This window comes from Argiope bruennichi, chromosome 7 (assembly GCF_947563725.1).
Source record: "Argiope bruennichi chromosome 7, qqArgBrue1.1, whole genome shotgun sequence".
NCBI classification, from domain to species: domain Eukaryota; kingdom Metazoa; phylum Arthropoda; class Arachnida; order Araneae; family Araneidae; genus Argiope; species Argiope bruennichi.
Window position 1 is genome coordinate 88,517,608 of NC_079157.1, and position 22,577 is coordinate 88,540,184.

The 22,577-nt window shown below is 32.5% G+C and overlaps 1 protein-coding gene across 1 annotated transcript; it reads left to right on the forward strand.

Annotated features, from left to right (window-relative positions):
• The first annotated feature begins 3,899 nt into the window (after window positions 1–3,899).
• LOC129975936 (uncharacterized) lies at window positions 3,900–22,288 on the forward strand. Its single transcript, XM_056089233.1, has 3 exons — window positions 3,900–3,988; window positions 9,435–14,351; window positions 22,202–22,288. The coding sequence occupies exons 1-2, from the start codon at window positions 3,977–3,979 to the stop codon at window positions 14,283–14,285; spliced, it is 4,863 nt and encodes a 1,620-aa protein (XP_055945208.1). The 5' UTR covers window positions 3,900–3,976; the 3' UTR covers window positions 14,286–14,351; window positions 22,202–22,288.
• Window positions 22,289–22,577: the final 289 nt, after the last annotated feature.

Below are 22,577 nucleotides of genomic sequence, written 5' to 3' on the forward strand. Positions count from 1 at the left end.
TTATGAAGAAAAAGGGGAAAAGAGTATCTCAGTTCTTATTACTCGTACCTATGAACAGGATAAAGATGCCAAAGTAATACCGAAAAAGGAAAATTGACCAAATACAATTCGTTAGTTTAAAGGGATAGATGATCTTCTTTGTAAAAGTAATATGACATGATGGAACAATGGCCTCCAGTCCGCCCTACAAATTTATGCAAAGAAACTATCTAGTATTTTTAAGATGATCCTGCAGTAGATCTAATCTAATATTCTTTATGAAGTTAGAGAAATTAAGATTTACGGTTTTATTGACCTTGGATGTATTGAAGTTTGCATACCGATATATTGGACTGGAAACCATCAGATGTTTGTCCGAAATAAAGATCACAGGGAAATCAAACATAATTAAAGCTGGTTCCAAATTATAAACTAGATCGTTAGCCTAGGGAGTGACGACTTCTTCACATGGACATGGCGAAATATTGCATAAGGAATTAAAGTTCAAGGAATCGAAATTCTATTTGCAGATTTAGATTTGCAGCAGTTGTTGTCACAAAATCAAACTGTCGAGAGAAAATTAACGTGGGAAAGAAAATGAGGATTGCAAAGTCCAGTTTAATTCTACGCGTTAAGAAAAAATTTTGCGATTAAAGCAGTTTTCCATGATATTAATTATTATATTTAATTAAATTTATTCAAATAATTCTTGTAAAACTTAAAATGCTTTTTATATGCAGAATTATTTAAAATAATTTCACCCATTACAAATGGCTATAATATCCCTGGTGAACAACGCCAGGAAAAAACATTGAATAAAATGCATAAAGAAGCTTAAAGTTGTGTTAGGCTATCTAATAACTGCAATAAGTAATGTTCCACTATTCATACGTTCAACATATTATGCACCATGTTGGTTTGATTAAGCAATTATTTAACGCTATATTCGTAGAGAGAAGTGGAGCATAATTAGATAGATTAAAAATTATTATTAGCTTAATTGCCAAATAAATAAATTTGAAAAAAAAATGAGAAATTTATGTGTTATAATGACTACTATGTGTGTTCATAATGAATTATTAAAATCGCAAATAGATGAATTAAATGACATTACCTATTTTCATATTTTATAATACAAATTATGCCATATTTATGCCAAAATTATGCAGAAAGGTTATGCCATATTTCCCTTTTCCTGTCGCGTAAAATAATAATTTGTAACGTTATTTTTACTTTCACGTATACATAGTATAGAGAAAGTATAATAATTCTTAGAAAATTCAATCACGAGATTTTGATGAATATCCAGATTTTCCCTGAGTTTGAAAAATATATTCTTGGAAAATGTGCATCTGTCTGTCTCTGACAAAGATAACTCAAAAACGTTTTGAGCCAGACAGCTGAAATTTGGTATACGGTCTTTACACCAAATTTGCATATTTCTATCAAAGTTTGAGTAAATATGTCCAGAAGAAGTCCATCAGTCTAGCTGTTCGAATATAAGTTATCACGATAACCATAAAACGAAAAGAGCTAGATAGGTAAGATGCAGTACACATATTTAACATCTATAGTATAGAGTGTGAACCGAAACATAAACGGGTTGACCGTCTGTCGGTCTGTAATTTCAGAAACATGTTAACGCGATAATTCAAAAAGGCAGTGACAAATATATCTAAGTAGAGGATTTTGTGACTACAAGAGCAGTTTTGTGTCTAATCTTTGTTTCAATCGGTTGAAAAAACGCATCTGAAATACAAATTCGATTTTCGAGTGCTTTCCTATCGTCCCGTCTGCTAGGGATGACAGGATAGATTCGGTAAAAATGTTAAATTCACGGCAAAAGTTAATATTTAGATTTTTTCTGTACGTTTTTTGTTAGTATATAAAATAGGCGTTCTCTAGTATGACAAGTTCTCTAATATGAGAAAGACCATTGTGACCACTCCCACTAGACCACTAGTGGGGGAAACTACTAGTTATTCGTTATTTATTATTCCCTAACAATCTATCGTAATAATTAAATGCTGTTATCTCTAATTATTATAACGATAAATGTTTGTGTTCGTGTGTATCGGCGTCTTACAGACCAAACAGAGCTATTAATCCTAACACACATATAAGTCAGAGTATAATAATGTATACCTCGGACTGATTTTTTAAAAATTGTAAACATAAATTAAGCAAAATTTTGGAGTTTTCTCATGCTATCTTTCAACATATTACGACACAAAAATAATTTTTACATCATCTTATAATTCAAACATTTATCTTTTCACAGATACCCATTATTTTGCCGTATAAATTTAATACTAATCCATTAAAAATATTTATAGCATATTCTCCAACAATATATTTCAAGTAAAGTAAAAATAAAATTTAACTTGCTTGAACAAATTACGCATATATGAGAAAAAATTAGCTTTTATTAACATGTTGAGAAAAGCCGAGATTAAATGATTAGGTTAATTTTCATTATTTCACTAATTTGCTTTTTAAAAAATTTCGACAGATTATTCGACGTACAAATTTTTCTATGAAGCATTTAAATTTAAATTTATCACGCATGCATGCATCAATCATGCAGTATACTATTGATAAATTATACGCGAGTTAAGTGAGACAACAAATACTGTGATATTACTATATTGTTTTAGTTCAAAATCGCAAAATACCGAAAACCATTAGCATATTTAAATAAAAAAGTACATCATCTTATCATATATCATCATCAACTTAAGATATAAAACATATCTTAAATAGTTTAACATTTTCAGTAATAAGACTGCACACTGTCAATGATCGAAAAATTATTATTAAGGCTTTAAAGTTCTACTGCAAAAAATATTTCATTACATCGAATGTAAGGGAAGTAAATAACGTTTCATCTGTAAATGTTAAATTCGCAAATAATGTTTTATTAATAGGTACAATATTTGAACAAATTCGCTAATTTTCCAGAAACTAGAATTCAGTTAATAGGATTTCATCAAGTATAATCCATATAATATCAATAGATAAATTTTAATGATACATTATATTTTTAAACACACACATGCGCACGCACGCACGCACGCACGCACACACACACACACACACACACACACACACACACACACACACACACACACACACACACACACACACACACACACACACATATATATATATAAACATTTTTATATTAATAACATTAACAGGCAAAATATATTTTCAAAAGTCTGATGTATTTCTAAGTATTTTTCAAATAAACAGCAAAAATCGCAACAAAATTGAAAAATTTGATTTTAATTAAAAACTAGATTTTATATGTTCTTATTTAAATTATATATACTGACAAAAAATCTTTTAAATATTTTATAAGACAAAAAATTAAACACAATTGATATTGGCTGCCTTTTTAATCCCCATGTTTCTAACGAATATGCCAATTAGTTTCCCCAATTTCTAGTTGGCGATTTGAAATATTCGCCAAAATATTTATTTCATCAAACGTTTGTAAGTTTATAGGATGTTTAAGAATTATTCTTTATTGCAAAACATGATTGCAAAAGATTTTGCAAATTCGGATATTAATATTATTTTCGTGCTGCAATGACGACACTCAGTTGTATTTTCTGAAAATAACCTCTTCCCGGTTTTCAAAAAACAAAAACATTTAAACAATATATCGATTTAATTATTTTATGGCATTTAACACAATTAATTAAATAACATTTTCTTTTGTTCTCGTAAGCATTGATTTTTTTTTCATTGTTATAATATTACTTTTCAATGGCGTATTTCGCCATCAGTATTTATTTTAGTCACCAAATGATGGAACTTCTTTTGTTATTATGTAATTAAAACCTTGTATGACGACACTAAACCAAATAAATACTTCCTGAAATTGCAACTTTATTTAAAACAACCGAAAACTGGTAAAAGAAACAATTATAAACAAAGTAAAAAGCAAGCTCAAAGCTACACTGTCGACTAGTTCATATCAACGCCTGCCATGGAGCACTTGGTAAGATCTGGTTTTGATATTGATTAGACAGAATTTTTTGGTGTTTAAAATCATCAATTAAAAGTAAATTCGAACTGAAGTTTAAATTCTAAATTTTCCAAAATTTCATATTTGAATTAGAATCGATAAATATATTCTAACCATTATATTTTAAATGATAAATCATACCGTTTTGTATAGTGTAAATAGGATGGACAAACCTTCTGTAAATAAATATAAACTAGAAGAAATATTTTCCTCTCCGATTTCTTCATTCATACAATGAAGAAAATTGAGTATGGATTTAGAACTCTTTTCTGAAAAACAAATCTAGAATTTTATTTTCAAGATCTCAGAGTAAATTTCACTTATTAGTGATAAGATTCTTTTGATAAATCTGATCCAAAATTTAAGACTCGTCAATAATTTTAATAATTAAAATAAGAGCCGAATTCCGCTCCGAATTAATACTATTAATCTATACCTATTGATTAATCGATACTATATTAATTCATTTGTATCTGATACAGCCAGTAATCGATCCTTTTCCATTCTGTGCATATTGAATATTGTCGAAAAATAGATAATAGCTTTAAAATTGTTGTCTCCATCCGTTACTTGTAGCTTTGGTTGTAAATTTCAAGAACCAAATTCTTTGCTTTTTAAAAGCTTTATTAAAAAGAAAGGACCCAATACTTTTAAAAAAATTGATAGTAAAAGTTTATTTATTTATTGTTTTTAATTATCTTTTCATACTTTTATATTTAAAAATACTATTATTTTCTTTTTCCAGTATATATATATATATATTTTAACCTTCATATTCTGAAAAGTATATTCTTGGTCAACTTTCAATTTTTATTAGTGTTCAAATTATTTTATTATTAAAAATACTGTTTTAAGTTGGTGACTACGTTACAAAGTCGATTTTTGTCGGAAATATTGAAAATTTATATGGGAGAGGGTATCTGAGAAAATTTGGGAAAGACTACTACCAATAAATTAGCAAATCTTCAAGGAAATATATCTAATTTTCTCCAAGTCAAAAATGAATAATTTATTTAAAACAATGATTAGAATATTAAGAAAATTATTTATAAATATTTGAATGATTTATGAAATATTTGAATGAATATTTCAATGATTGATGAAATATTTGAATGAATATTTGAAAGATTGATGAAATATTTGAATGAATATTTGAATGAATATTTGAATGATTGATGAAATATTTGAATGAATATTTGAAAGATTGATGAAATATTTGAATGAATATTTGAATGAAATATTTGAAATAAAATATTTGAAATATTGATGAATGTATTAATTAAGTTACAGAGTGTCCCACAAATAGCTCCTTTATTTAAAAATTAAATGATTCAGTAACTGTTTTCTGTATGGGAGAAAAGAGTAATAAAAAAAGATATGCTATCACAAATTTAAAGTTATCATGTGAGAACATTTTTTTTTTTAAATCAGTTGGTATCAATCCGACAGAAAAACATTCGCAATCAGTAACATTTAGAAAAGCGACGGTTTTTAACCATCTCAAAATCTGAAATTTTTTTCTTGAGGCCAGAATTCTTTTTCGTGGAAAATCAGTTCACCGGTTTTAAACAATCATGTGGCTATCAGATTACACATGCATCGATATTTAGAAAACGACGGTTTCTTTTTTTCTTTTTTCTCCACCCATCTCTAAATCGTTCGAGCTCCAAAACTTTATCTCCAGCACCCCTCTTCCCCCCAAAAAAAAATCTAAATTGGTTTGGAATGATCCGTGACTATTGTATTGCGCAATCGTTAACTTTTAGAAAAGCGATGTTTCCCCCCCCCCCCTTTCTCATCTTATAAGCTTCAGGGCTTTTTTTTTGTTGCTAACTACGGGTTAGCTATTGCGTAGGGCGCCATCTGTCATCAAGCTTTATAACTAAATTTGAAACTACCTCAGTATCAGATTTTCACAGCTTTCAAAATAAAGATACCATTGCCTTAATTCTTCTTAACCGTAAATTTTTATCTTGAATTTTATATCGAAATAGTTCCTTTAAGATACTTTTTATTAATAAATGACTTATTAATAATTAGTTTTAATTTATACATTAAATTAAATACTTGATGCTGTTGAATTGGTTAATTCGGAAGTTTTTAATGACCATTTTGAGGTAATTCGAATTTTTTCCTCTGATCTCATGAATTTTTTGTATTAATAATATATTACTAAAATATCGTCTATAGTTTAAATGCAATTCACAGTTTTAACTACAATTGTTTTTCGTATTTAAATTATCATGATTAATTAAACATGATCTTACCTTTCCAATGAATGGAAGTGAATAATCTAAGCTCCTTGATTCACTCATTGGTTAACATATGATTTAAATACAAAAAAAGAATAAAAGTTTCATTAAAAATTTCAACACGTTAAATGTGAATTACATCGGTACTCTCTCTCTCTCTATATATAGATATATATATGTAACAAATTCGAATCCTGTCGACTTTTTAATATGTAATATTATTTGTTGTGAAGCATGATGCAGTTTGAAGACAGTGAAGAGACTTATTATCTTTTTAAATTCTTTTTAATCCATCGGGTAAGCATAATTATTTACAAGCAGAGACGCGGACAAGACGTCCTTCACAGCGCAGTGCAAAAGCCAGAGTGGGGAAAAAAAGGGCTGAAATAAATTATCCCTCGCCTTATATAACCTTAGATTTTGATAGGGAAAATATCAGTCCACAGTGCCAATATATTATTAAGATTCTGATAGGGATTTCTGACGCATGTTAATCACATGTAAGGGAAACACAGGGATCTTTTAAGAAAGAATGTGCTTACTGGACATTTTTACCCCTTCACGCCGAGCGTGAGCGTGTGAAAAGTATCGGCGTTTAGCTGACTAAGCAATTTTATAAAGCTTCTCTTGAATGAATTAAGTAGAGAAAGTGGAATTGTATCACGGAATAAGAGAATATTTTTAGAATGAAGTTACTATGGGCTAAATTAAGATAAAATCTTGGAAATTAATTAAATTGAAATTAAAAGTTTAAAGTATCATTACATATATATATGTAATATTATTTGTTGTGAAGCATGATGCAGTTTGAAGACAGTGAAGATACTTTTTATTTCGTGACGTCGTTTTATTTCATTTTGAAGAAGCAAGCATATGTACGAGCGACGAGCACACAGAACGACACAGAAAGGAATGAGGAAAAAGCTCTTGGACATTTTATCCCTGGTCTTATATAACCTATGATTTTGATAGGGAAAATATTTCTCCACAGTGCTAATATATTATTAAGATTCTGATAGGGATTTCTGACGCATGTTAATCACATGTAAGGGAAACACAGGGATCTTTTAAGAAAGAATGTGCTTACTGGACATTTTTACCCCTTCACGCCGAGCGTGAGCGTGTGAAAAGTATCGGCGTTTAGCTGACTAAGCAATTTTATAAAGCTTCTCTTGAATTAATTAAGTAGAGAAAGTGGAATTGGATCACGAAATAAGAGAATATTTTTAGAATGAAGTTACTATGGGCTAAATTAAGATAAAATCTTGGAAATTAATTAAATTGAAATTAAAAGTTTAAAGTATCATTACATATATATATGTAATATTATTTGTTGTGAAGCATGATGCAGTTTGAAGACAGTGAAGATACTTTTTATTTCGTGACGTCGTTTTATTTCATTTTGAAGAAGCAAGCATATGTACGAGCGACGAGCACACAGAACGACACAGAAAGGAATGAGGAAAAAGCTCTTGGATATTTTATCCCTGGTCTTATATAACCTATGATTTTGATAGGGAAAATATTTCTTTACAGTGCTAATGTATTATGAGATTTCGATAGGGATTTTCATTACACGGGTGGACAAGGTAGGGGAAACACAGGGAGATTTTAAAAAAGAATTTGTCTCATCAGCGGTATTTTGTCTCTTCATGCGGAGTGTGGGAAAGTTAGGCTTTTAGCCGATTCAGCAATTTTACATAGCTTCTTCTCTTGAATTAATTAAGTAGAGACAGTGGAATTGGATCAAGAAACAAGAGAATATTTTTAGAATGAAGTTACTATGGGCTAAATTAAGATGAAGTTATTATGAAAATTAATTAAATTGAAATTAGAGTTAAAATATCATTACATATATATATAATGTAAAATATATTTTTAAGCAGCTTCATGACCGAAAGGAGAAAACACCTTTGAAAATTTTATAACTTCGCTTTATTCTATCCCGGGAGGCATACTTTATGTACAAGCAAGAAGCGACGAGATACATTAATCTACATTACAATACAAGAGCGAAAGTGCAAAAGAGAATGAAATATTTTCCCTCAGTGATTTTATACTATGAGATTTTGATAAGGATTTCTTTTATACGTGTCGATTTAAGCATCTTTAGAAAAATTTGCTAAGCATGACAGATCTTTATCCCTCTATTCGGAGAGTGAGAACTTGCTGATTAAAGCAAATTTACAAAGCCCGTCTAGGATTAATTAAATAAAAAAGGTGGAATCGAATCAGGAAATAAGAAAACATTTTAGCATGAAATTAATATAGGCTAAATTAAGATAAAATTTGGAAATTAATTAGGATTTATTTTGGATTTCGAAATATCATATTATATATATAAAGTATTAAAATCAAGTAGTAGAAAAATCAAATGAACCAAATAAAAAAGGAATCCGACCTAAAAATCTAATCTAAAATTTTCTAACAAGTGAACAGGATCAAAAGGGTTTGCAATAACAAAAATTCCTATATTGATGCATCAAATAAACTCATAAAAAATTTAATTAAAAATGAATTTCCTAAAAATTACTGTAATGTCAACTTTTTAATTAAACAAGGTATAGTTTGGGATTAATAATTCACCTAAAATAAAAATAGAACTATCCTTGCATATTAGATCACTCAATAGATGGCGCTGGGAGACTACAATTATTAATTACCTTTAATACGTTAGATTTGTATTTTTAAAAAGCGGGAATCACAATCGATAGCTTAAAATTTCCTTGCCTGCTGTTGGTATGGGCTTTCCTTTTTGTTTTGCTTTAGTGGTTTAAGTGCTTTAGTGTTTATTGTTATTTTGTTATTGTATTCTTACTTATTAGTGGTTATTTTCTTCTAATTTGTTATTTTGTATTGTTTTTTCTGTTAAAATGGTGTATTTCTTAGGTCTAATTTCAGGGGATTTTCGGGTCACGAGGAATCATTATTATTAGACTTTTGTCTGCATTCCCTCACAGAAAAAATACCTTTTTTTCAATCCCTGTATGAGGGTGACCCTTGAAAAAGTCTTCAGACCGGGTTCTTTTTTTATTTGGTTTATTTGATTTTCCTATTACTTTATTTTAATACTTTTGTATCAATTCATCTGTGTTTTAGAAGTAGCTGCATTTAAGCTCTCTAAATACTATTACAGTGATTATTGAAAGCATTTATTTATCTTTCAGGGCTTGATTTTCATGACGATTTCTGCGTTTCTTTTTCTAAAATCGTCAATCGCAATATATATGCCGGCAACTCGTTGTGCAAAGTATCCAGAAAAATGCAGGGATGCAATCATTAATGACATTGCAGCCAGTCCAGAGTCAGGAGAAACTGTTGATGTAAGAAGATTTCCCTCATTTCATACAGTTTCTGAAAGAAGGAATAAGATACAGGATGTAGCTATTAAGCTTCATACTATGCCAAAAGAAAAAGAAAATCGGAAACATCCGATGATTGACGTGATTACAAATTTCATCGATGTACCTACATTCAAAGGTCAAAAGACAAATTTTGCTGCGATAAAAAGTTTGGATATTTTATCACGAATCGATGACTCCAAGCTTGGTATGGTTATGAAAAAGAAAAGCGTTCCAATCATTGATAAAGCCGAAATGAATGAAAACGTGAAACTGAGTTCATTTTCAAACAGGATTATAAAGGAGGTAATTCAAGGTATTAGATCAAATGAAAATCTTAAGACCAAGCCGGTTACCAATAGAGCTGAAAATGAAAGAAATAAAATCTCAAAAAATAAGGTAAAGGACAATGATGCTGGTGATAATCAACCAACTAATAAGAGTACAATTACTAATGAAAACAACAAACCAAATAATGATGAGGCACTTTTAGAAACAAGCATGAACCTGAACGAAATGAGTCACGATAGCAGAATAGCTGCTAGTCCAAAACTAGAGACAGCTCCCGATTCAACCGAGAAATCTCAAATTGCTGCTGATGCAGGTAGTAAAGGGAAATCTGATGCTATTACAAATATAGGGAATGAACCAATTGTTAAGGATACTCTTCTAGGTACTAATACGAAAGCAGACGGGAAAGGAAGTCTAGACAGAATAGCTAGTAGATCAAGTGGGAATACAGCAGCAAATCGGAGCACAGAACAGACATCCGGAGGCACTTTTATAAGCACAGACATAAATTTGGATAAAACTGGAAATTCAGGTAACTTTAAAGTGGACAGAAATGACGGGAAGAATGAAGACATAAAATTTGCCACAATTATAAATCCGAGCAACCCATCAATAATTAAAAACGCAATCAAAGATGCAAGTTTAAACACAACTCCTGAGACATTAGTAAGAAAAAAAAGAAGGGTTGTAACTGGAGGTGTGGATATAAGTAGAAGAATGAATTTACGTGGAGGCCCAATGGGAGGAAGAAGACTGACTCGTGGTGGAGATTCTTTTTCGCAGACTTATTCTAATGGAGGATTAAGCAGACAGTCCAGAATATCACCAATGACATCTGGATCTTACGGATCGTCAAATAGGGGAATGATGATGTCGGGTATGTCTTCTGGTGGAATCTCACGAGGAACATCATTCTCACAGTTTTCATCCCAAGGCACGTCATCTGGCCTGTCTTCTAATGGAGCCTCAAGAATCAAGGTCGTAAAACTCAATTCCGATGATAATTTAGAAAATTTAAAAGAAGTAAACGTACACGGCATGCCTTCTGATCGAAAAGGATTTAGAAAATTCTCCTCACTAGGTACTCCAAATATAGAAATGATGAGAAGCGGCCAGATTTCGACAAGACAACAGATGAGATCCACAGTGATAAATTGTGACAATAATTCAGGAGGCGAATGTGCACCGCAAATTTTTTACCCAGGACAAAGAAGCCCCATCATGACAGCTTCATACGGAAAATCTTCTCAAGTATATTCACCACAAATATTTCCAACCAAACAGCAGTGGAGTTCCAGCATGCCAGTTTCAGATGCTGGAACTTCTCCGCAAATCTTTTCGACAGGGCAACAAATGCGTCCAATCATGACAGCATCTGAAGGGAAATCTTCTTCACAAGTATTTCCGACCAGACAGCAGATGAGCCCTATGACGATGACTTCAGAAAAGGGATCTCCTCCTCTTGATGTAACGACTGAACAGTCATCGATTCCCTTAATGACAACCTCAGATGGGGGATCTTCATCGCCAATTGTATCGACAGAACAAAAAATTAGTCCCAGAATAATATCGTGTGACGGTACTTCAAAAGAACAATGTTCACTGCAATCTGTTTCTACAGGACAACAAATAAGCCCCATCATGACGTCAGATGCAGGACCTTCTCCTCCAATAGGGCAACAGATGAGTCCCGCAATGAAAACTTGTGATACTACGTCAGAAGGAGAATGTTCACCTGAAGTTGTTTCTTCTGGGCAACAAATAAGTCCCTTTGTGATGAATTCAGACGGAGGATCTTCTCCGAAATTTATGCCTACAGGACAACAGATTAGTCCGATCATAGCGAACTCAGACGGAGGATCTTCCCTTCCAGTATTTTCTACCGGAGAGGAGAGGAATCCCATGACGACAACTTGTGACAGCATTTCAGAAGAAGAATGTCCACCGGGAGCCGTCCCTACAGGGCAACAAATAAGCCTTACTAAGACAATTTTAGATGGGGAATCTTCACCTCAAACTGTTCAAACAGGACAAAACATGAGTCCCATTGCAACAACTTCTGATGATGGACCTTCTCCTCAAATGTCTACAACCGGATCGCAAATGAGCCCAATCAGGACGACCTCATCTGTCGGATCTTCTCAAAAGGATATCAACGAGCAACTAATTCGCCCCACTATGACGACTTCAGATGGGGGATCTTCATCACAAATTGTTTCTACAGGACAGAAGATGAGTCCTCAGTATACTTCTGTAGAAGAGTCTTCTCCTCAGCTTCTTGACGGGCAGCAGATGAGACCAATCACAGAAACTACAAATGAGGGATCTTCTCATCAAATGGATTCAACAGATTCGACAGAACAGCAAATGAGACCCAAAATGATATCATGTGACAGTAATACAGGAGAAGAATGCTCACCGGGAGCTGTTTCTAATGGGCAACAAGTAAAGCCCACTATGATGACTTTAGACGGGGAATCTTCTTCGCAAAATGTTCCGAAAGGGCAACAGATTAGCCCACTCATAAAGACTTTCGAGGAAGGTTCTTTTCCTCCAATATTTGAGACTGAAGAGAAGATGAGCCCCACCATAACAAATTTAGAACGTGGATCTGCTTCACAAACTAATTTGGAAGAGCAACAGAGGACTCCAATCATATCAACTTCAGATGGAAAATATTCTCCGCCAATCTTTTGGTCCCCACAAGCGGTGACACCCATTTTGATGAGGCCCATTATAACTACAGATGTCGGATCCTCACCACAATTTTTTCCCAATGAACAGCAGATGATCCCTATGATGAGAAATTCAGATGGGGGATATTCTCCGCAATTTTTTCCCAATGGACAGCAGATGATCCCTATGATGAGAAATTCAGATGGGGGATATTCTCCGCAATTTTTTCGCAATCGCCAGCAGACGATCCCTATTATGACGAATTCAGATAGGGGATATTCTCCGCAATTTTTTCGCAATCGCCAGCAGACGATCCCTATTATGACGAATTCAGATGGGGGATATTCTCCGCAATTTTTTCGCAATCGCCAGCAGACGATCCCTATTATGACGAATTCAGATGGGGGATATTCTCCGCAATTTGTTTCAACGAATGAGCAGATGAGCCCAATTATAACAGCTGCAGACGGAGGGTATTCTTATCAAGATGGCTGTACTGGGCAGCATATGTGCCCTATTACGACAAGGTCAGATGGGGATTATTCTCCAAAAATTGCACCCACAAGTCAAGAATTGGGCCCAATCATGACGAATTCAGAAGGGGATTCTTTTACCCAAGATTTTTTAACGGGAGAACAAATGAGCCCAATCACGACAGATTTTGATGGGTCAGCTCCACAAGTTTCTTCTACCGGACAACAGACGAGTCCCATCATGACAAATTTAGGTGGGGTATATTATCCGCAAACTTCTTTCACAAGGCAAGAGACAGACCGAGGGGTGAGCCCCGACACAAATTCCTTTGAGAGTTCAGGCAGATCTCCTATGCAATTTGGGTCGAACAAACGACAGATGATCTCGGAATTAACTACTAGTGGAGAATCTGGTGGAAGTTTCTCCAACTCGGAAGGAAAGAAAGTTATTTTTGTTATTGCACCAAAAGGCAGACGCTCAGGTGGAGGAATTTCCTCTGAAATTTCTTCAGGTGAACAACAAATGAGCCCCGGAATGATATCTGGAATAAGCGGAACTGGAGAATTCTCTTTTAAGAAGGAGGATGTCGACGACTACCCAGACGATGGAGAAATCCTAAATTTAGGAACGGCATCAACTGCACTAAATTCAGGTGGTGGATCTCCAAACGGAGAAATTTTATCCAACTTCAAACCTGGAGAAAGATCATTGGAAGGACTCTCTTCATTTTCTTCAACAGGAAAAATGTTTTCCGAACTCCCGCCTGGACAAAATTCATGGGGAGGATCTCCCACATCATCTTCCACTGGTAGAACATTTTCCAAATTCGGTTCTGGACAAAATTCAGGGGAAGGATCGACTGGTAAAATGTTTTCTAATTTCGGTTTTGGACAAAATTCAGGGGAAGGATCAACTGGTAGAATGTTTTCCAACTTCGGTTCTGGACAAAATTTAGGGGAAGGATCAACTGGTAAAATGATTTCCGACTTCGGTCCTGGTCAAAATTTAGGAGGAGGATCTTCCACATCATCTTCAACTGGAAGAATGACTTCCGGCTTTGGTTCTGGACGCAATTCAGCGGAAGAATCAAATGGAAGAATGTATTCCGACTTCAAGTCTGGACAAAATTCAGGGACAGGCTCTTTTTCTAAACTTTCAACAGGTGGAAGAAGGCGAAGAATCTATAGAAGAATCAGAAAACCTGGTGGCCTCTATGGTGGTGGTTCTGGCCGCTGAAGAAGATGCTTCTGATATTAAAAGGTTAATATATATGCTACAAGACAGACAAGAATGTAACAATTGGTAAGACGATCTTTTTTAAATAAAATGTACTAAATCATGCAGTATAATAAAAAACTAGTCATGGATCAATGTAAAAATAATAAGATTTGGAGATGACTCTTGAATTGAATCGTTGAAAAATAAGTTTAACTTGCATCTTAAGAATTAATTTTTCCGCCATGAAGACAGTCGAGATTAAAAGAGAGTATTATTGGAAAAAAAGGGCGACTTTCCGAACATATAAAGATAATACTTTCAAAATTCTGATTCGAAGAGCTAAATGAATTTATTTCGAAATCAACATCAATTCCCCATCTCAATTTATGTCTGTACCAGGAATACAGATTTTATAATTGCATCAATTTAATAACTTCTAGCATATACAGGGTGGTTATTGTTAAAGTTCCACTTTGAAATGGCTATTAAAGAAAAACTACTGGACCAAATATTATCAAACTTAATAATAGTTTAAAGAAGGTTATGGAAATTTCTTTTCCGCCCCCCCCCAAAAAAAAGTTCAAAAACTCACTATCAGGGGGGAATGGCACTGTATGCAATATTGTTAAGCAAAATAGAACATGATAATGTGTTTAATCGTTTCTGAAATGTGTTACAAAACATGTTCAACGTAGCGTCCACCATATTCTGAAAACAAGTTAAATTGCATTCTCAACAGAAGCTCTTAGCATATCAGGACGCTACGCACATGTCACTGTATCGCATCTTTTAGATCCGCCAAATTGATTAGATTTTCACCATAAATAGTGCTTTTGTGATAACTCACACTGAAAATGATTTGTAACACTTTTCAAAAACAATTAAACACATTTTAAACCAATGTCTTCATATCTTATTTTTCTTAAAAATATAGCATACAGCAGCATTTTTCCCCTGGTGGTGAGCTTTTGAATTGTTTTTGGAGGAAAAGAAATTCCCACGACCTCCTTTAATTATTACCAAGTTTGATTACATTTGGCACGGTAGTTTTCTTTTTATGACCATTTCAAAGTGGAACTTTAATTATAACCACCCTGTATTTTGAGAAGAAATAAACGAGCCAGTAAATGAGATCCTTAAATATACAATTGGAAGAATAAATAACTGTAATAAATAACTTTATAATAGGAAGGGAATTAGAAATTAACAACTTGGAAGAAAGTATATAATGGACACGAAAGACGATTTTCTCTCATTTTCCACACATATTAACCGCAAAAAAAACAACCATGAGACTATAGAAACTCTTTTCTTTTGCTATACAGTTGTGCAAGCGCGATTTACACTACATTGTTAAATTTTGACAAATCAGTCTTAATAACCCATTTTTTTTGTCATCTTGGCATTTTCATACCGTCATCTGATGTTTCTTTATACACATCCTCTACTGAAGAATGGTGATAATGGTGCAAATATTTTTAACTTAAATGCTTTTCATTCTTTGGTTTTTTTTTCTATAGATTCAAACATCCATAAACTCTAGATTGGAGGCCCAAGAACATTTTTTTTTAAATCTCACAGAGAATTTTTTTGAATTATATTTACAAAAATAATATAATGAAGTCACGAATCAGTATCTTTCATAATGAAACATTTTCCAAAATTAAAACAAAATTACAGGAGTGCCGTTTTTTGGCGTTCCTGCTAAAATAGCTTTAATTTTCTTCTTTGTTTAAAGACATTCTAAAAAAAATAAACTATAATCCAATTATTTATTCCGAATTTTACTATTAAAGGGTGTCCCAAAATTAACGCAAGTTTTGAATTTGCCACCATTCGTGCAGTAAAGTGTTGGAAAACCTATTAACAAACCATTTGACATCTGATAGTTTAGGGTTAGTAAAAATGGGGCGTTATACGATAGAACAACATGATAAGATAAGATTTGAATTAAATAAAAAACATAGTTTTTTTCCTTTAAACTGTTATATTTTTATTGAAACGTAAAGTACACAGGATAAAGCTATGTACGGCATAACATATATCTTCCACGGCTTTGATGACACATATGCACGGATAGTTGCATTTCGCCGAAATTTTCCATGACCATTTTGCATAAATGTGTCTCTTTCTTTAATACAGCGTTGAATTTCCCTTTTCAATGCACGCGGGCTCGTAGACTTGTTGGCATAGACCTTTGACTTCAAATAATCCAATAAAAAGAAATCCAATGGTGTTAAATCATATGATTAAGAGGGCCAATTCTCAAATTTTCGAAGTGTGGCAGCCAGACTTTCATTATTTTTGAAATATTATTCAACAATAAAAACATGTTGTTCTATCGTGTGACGCTTCATTTTTACTAACCCTAATCTGTCAGCTGTCAAAGGGTTTTTTTACTAAGGTTGTAACTGCACGAATGATGGCAAATTCAAATCTTGCGCTAATATTGGGACACCCTTTATTAATATAAAACATGATCATTATAGTAAAAATAGATGACTTTAAACAATCTTACAAATAAATAATAATATTTTTTGCCAAAAAGTATGCTTATACTTCAAATTGTTATATATTTTATGTATGAATAATGGAATCAAAATATATATTTCAAAAAAAAAGCAGAAATTATTTATAGCTTTTAATGATAATTTTATTATTCAAAACCAAATTTGGCATTCGCCACAAAGTTGTGTAAATATACTAAATTTAATTCTCAATTTTTAGCACAATGTGATCAAAAGAAAGAATTTAGATATTAACTAGAATCTAAAGTACACTAAAAATTTTCGTTACAAATAGGCGCGAATTTTTATTTTATTTAAACTTGATATTATTTTGTTACATAATGTAAGGAACAAAGTTTTGCTAGAAAGTTACTATTCGGAAAACAAAAAAAGATACAACCAATGAGAATTGCCTTCCTGTAATTTCCTTGCATTCTCTCTAACAAATATATTTGTGTGTTATTAGTCCTGTCACTGGAGAACATTAGCTACTAAAGAACTTATAGGGAGTGCAATATTTGGAGATTAAGTGTTAAGATTTGAATAATAAGCAAGTACCAGAAACATTGGATGCGTATTTTGTATGCCTTATTTTCTCCGACAAATTGAAGTAAAAATTTGACTCAGAGCTAAACTTGTAGTCACAAAAATCAGGTGCTAATTTTCATATATTTAAATCAGAGGTTCCCAAACGTTTTTTTCTCGTGGACCACTTTCAAAGTTTTACTATTTTCGGTAGACCCCCTGCTGCTACATTTCTACTGTATTCCCAAAACTCCTAAAAAATATCACCCTAAATTGGGGTGTTAAGAAAAAAAAAGTATCACATTTCTTGTGTCCTATTTATTAAAAAAATACTTGTGGTTATACAAAGTTATAAATATTTATTATTACAAACAATCAACAAGCGACAAAAAACAAGACTCTAAACAAGCATCCCGGACGAGCGGGCTCACGGGCGGCACTTTGCAAGTCTCGACATGTGGTGTACACTTGTACTATTATCTATTGTTCTATTCAATTCTGTGTTTGAACTGAGTCTCGAATATTTTTGAGTACCTACCTAGTGAATGATGCTACCTGCCTACGTTGATAGGTAAATCCAAGCCAAAATTTTTGTTCTTTATTATGAAAACCAGAAAATTTTTCGTGGACCCCCACTTACAACTTGTGAACCCCTGTTTTCTTTTCATGTCTACGTGGACCCCCGTGTGGTCTCGTATGGACCCCTGGGGGTCCACCTGGACCACTTTGGGAACCTATGATTTAAATCATTGCGTCATTGAATTATCGCGTTTACATGCTTGTGAAAGTACAGACTGACAGGTGGCCAACCCCTTGACGGGTTCGATACCAAACTGCTAACATATATACACTTTAGATGTTAAATATGTGTATCAAATTTTAATCATCCGACTCTTTTCAATTTGTTATTCTGATATTGTATTATATTTGGACAGGAGACTTATTCTGAAGGTATTTCGTTCAAAATCTGATGTAATTTGCAAATTCGGAGTCAAGACCACATACCAAATTTTCGTCTGTAATTTCATTTTCGCAAAATGCCACATTTGTATTTTTCAACTTAAGAAGATAAGAAACGTGGACATTCGTGAAAATTTGGAATTCGAATTTGTTTACAACTTGCTATACAAACCCATACGTTGCTATGACTTTATCAGGTTAAATGGAAAAGAAAGAACAATAAAAACACAAGCTTTTAATGTGTTTAATATCACAATGCGTTTGGATATAAAATATTTTTTGTTTATTCCATTCTCCATATTTTTTGTGTGATTCCAGTGCAGATATAGCAATTGTCGATTTGCCATTTATTAATGCACTAGCTGCCTTTGGCAACCAGCCGGTTTGCCAATCTTAATGTTCGTTTAAATTTTAATAATTAAATATTTTACGCAATTCCTACTTTAATATTAAAATATTTTACAAACAAAATATTTACCTACAAAATATTTTAAAACTTCAAATTTTGAGAGTCATATAATTCACTCATAATATTATAAAGGCCTTCAGTCATAACGTAATATGTATCTCTCTAAGTTTCTGTTAGCTCTCGTAGAATTTATGCTTTAAATTAAAGTGGAAAGAATTAATATGCAATTAATATAATAATATTTTTTACTGAAACAAAGCATTTTTTTATAATATGATTACAGAAAACAGAGTCACTGAGCGTTTAAACTTTATGGGCACTAAAGAATATATATCTTAATTTATGTAATATCTCAAGGATTTGTCAACAAAATTTTCTTAGATTCATCATGAGCTGATCGATTAGTTAACAATGTTTAATTTTAAATGCATCAAATACTAAGAAAATAAAATGAATCGTTTAAAATAATCGGTCGAAAACAGGTTTAAAAAACTACTTAAAAAACGATGTACTTCAAACTATAAGTATATACATAAAATATATAACTAACATAAATATAATTTAATTACAAAAGCATGCAACTAACCTAAAAATAATTTAAATCAAGAATCATCCGTTGATAATATTGTCAACAATCAGAACACAATGCGCATGCGTGAATTTTCAACGCCAGTTACGGTATTGCAAATGCGTGATTTTTTCTACGCCAGTTGGGATAACGCTATGCAGATTAAAATTTTTTGATTTCCTTTATTCTGTGTTATTTTAATTCAAAAGTACTTCAGAATGAATCTGAAAGATCGATTAATTAACAATGTTTAATTTTAAATACATGAAATATCAAAAAAATAAACAGAATCGTTTGAAATAATGGGCCGAAAAATGTTAACCCTAGCCTCATTACTGTTGGGAAAAAAAACTGAAGCCTTACTCATTTGGCGTTGGGGAAAATGAAAAGATTTTTTTGGCGGAAAAGTTAGTTTTTAATTAAAAATTAAAATTCTAATTAAAAATTCAAAAAAAGGGACCCCAGGCGCATATTCCCGACCTCTAAGGTATACATGCACCAAATTTGGTAGCTGTAGGTCAAACGGTCTGGCCTGTAGAGCCGACACACACACACGCACACACACACATTGAGTTTTATATAAGTATAGATAGATGATTGTCAATTATCTATGTGAGAAACAATCCATGTCGTGATCTACAATGTGCAATTCTAAAGAATGGTTCAGAACTTGGTTGATTGCGATTGTAAACGCCATTCGAATTGGGAATAGCAATCTCTTAAAAATTTAAATGGCATATTTGTTGAAATCACAGACACGCGAAGAATCAGGACATCTTAACCTTCGAAAAGCCCTTTAAAGATTGTTGCTTCTTGACGTTGCTCATTGATTTATTTTAATTGCAAGCCGTGGGCCATTTCAAAACTTTGATTGGTTGATATTTTGCAACATGATAACTAGCACACCGATTTTCAATTGCAATACATGCGACGGCACCCCTGGCAGTTCAAGTGAAGTCAAAAATTCTTTTGGATTATTAACCCTTCATCTACTTCCATAATAGTGTTGATGGATATGTAGGTGTTTGCTTCGATTTGATTGTTAAATTAAATAATATTGTTAAGTTCGTAGACATTTTTGTTCTTGTTCAATCGTGATTCTTGTAATTGATTTGAATACTGAGAAATATTTTTCCATCAATTCTTCTGATATCACTACAATGCAGAAGTTATGAGGCAATGAAATTCGCTCTGAGGTCAGACTGGTACCATTCCGTTCCCGATTTCTGGCAATTCATATGAGAATATGTCAGCTAATTAATCGTTTTGCAGCCTGGACACGCATATATATATAGTTAATTACAACATCTTTACACGTTGCCACAAAGTTTAGTATTTCAGGCAAGCATTTATTTCATCCGCTAGTGTCAATCGAGAAATTACAGGCAATTTTTGCCGGAAATTTCATGCAAGCAAATATTAATGCGCTCATACATGGTCTGATATTTCTGAGCAAATCTTGCAATGAATGATGATGAGCCCCGAGAGAATTTTTTGGTGGCATTGTGCCTTATCCTAAGCAATAAATCTGAATTTATGCAATACATTTCCCATACTGAATGCTTTGGAAATGTTGGACGAGGGAGTTTCAATGAATTGCATGTTCAGTGGCAATCCCAAAACGGAATGAGTAGTTCTTCCAACTTCCAGCGCTTCTGACATTCTGGTAGAAATGTCGGAGGTCTTCTGGATACAAGAGCTAAGGCTATGTAATTTTGGGATGGAACTGCTGCCAGAATCAGTCTAATTAAGAATGTTTTACCACTATTTAATGGAACATCTCTTAGATGTAATCTTCTTAAGATTTCTCCCGTCCCGATATTGACAACTTCCATTACTTAATGGTAAATATATTTTTTTCACAAGCGTTATGAATATTTTATTGCATATATAACAAAAGATCACCCATGTCGTTTCGAAATATGAAGCTTTGGCATGAATTTAGCATTTTTATTAAACCTATCGTGTGAGCCTTAGCGAATTTTTTGGCGACTGATCCTGCCAAGTGGTTAATATTATCCGAAAATAGAAGTTAGGTTTTAGCCTCGTTTTTTCGTACCAATTTAAAAAAAAATTTGACACACAATTATAAATATAGTCACAAAGTCCCATAACAAATTTGATATATTTAAGTCATTGCGTTTTTTGAGTTATCGCGTTTACATGTTTCTGAAAGTACAGACCGACGGACGAACATCTCCTAGTTGTTTTTTGGGTCAAAATTTGAAAGATGTCTACACTATAGATGTTAAATTTATGTAGTGAATTTTATCTATGTAGCTCTCTTCGTTTTGTAATTATCATGTTAACTCATATTCGAACAGCCGGACAGACAGACTTCCTCAGAACGGATTTTGCTTAAAATTTGACAGAAATCTGCAAATCTATTACCACTGTAAAGAACATATACCAAACTCCTTCTGTCTGCTTCAAAACACTTTTGAGTTATCTTTGTCACAGATAGACATTTTCCAAAAATGGTTTCCCCCCCCCCCCCTAATTTAGGGAAGTCTAAAGCGTGGGGATTCGCCAAAATCTCCAGTTCAAATTTTTTGACGAGAAAGAAAAAATAATAGTTAATAAATAAACATAAGTTGCGCATTACAAGAGTGCGATAATTAAACTGAAAAAAATTCTGAAAACACCAAAAATATTCTAGTGATTCTTTATGGCGCAAGATTAATTAATTAAAAGTAAAAACCAAACGATAAATTAGTAGTGGCAGCTAAATGGTGACGTCACTTCATAGAAATGCCGAACAAATTCTATATGTATTGCACCACCTAATTCGTTTCAATATTCCCTAATATTTATAATTATGGACTGCAGATTAAAGAGTAAAAAGTAAAAAAATAATATCCAATTTTTAGTACACGAATTAAAATGAATTTTAGAAATTTTCATCAAATTTATTTTTGTATAATTGCCAGAATTCATAGCAAAACTAATTTACTTTCCTTTTCAGATTATTGTTTTGAAAACTCCTTCGGAATCCGTCTAATTATACAAGTGTCATGTACAAAATTGTTATTGCCATTCTGTAAATTTTATTGAGAGGAATAAAAGATTATTCAATGCAAAGATTTGCGTTTTATTTAATGATTTCAAATCCAGATATTTAGATATCATTTAAAAAAGGTTTTCTTCACACGTATTTGCCTTTTTATATTTCAATCTTTATTTTCATTAATATTGAAGAAAAAATCGAAACGAATAAAAACAAATTCTGAAAATACACTTTTATTTCTGTACTAAACAAGGTATTATTTTATTTAAATTATTTTTCCCCTTTTAATCGTGAGGTCTAATGCATTTCAAGCTCACTAACGGGTGACCCCACA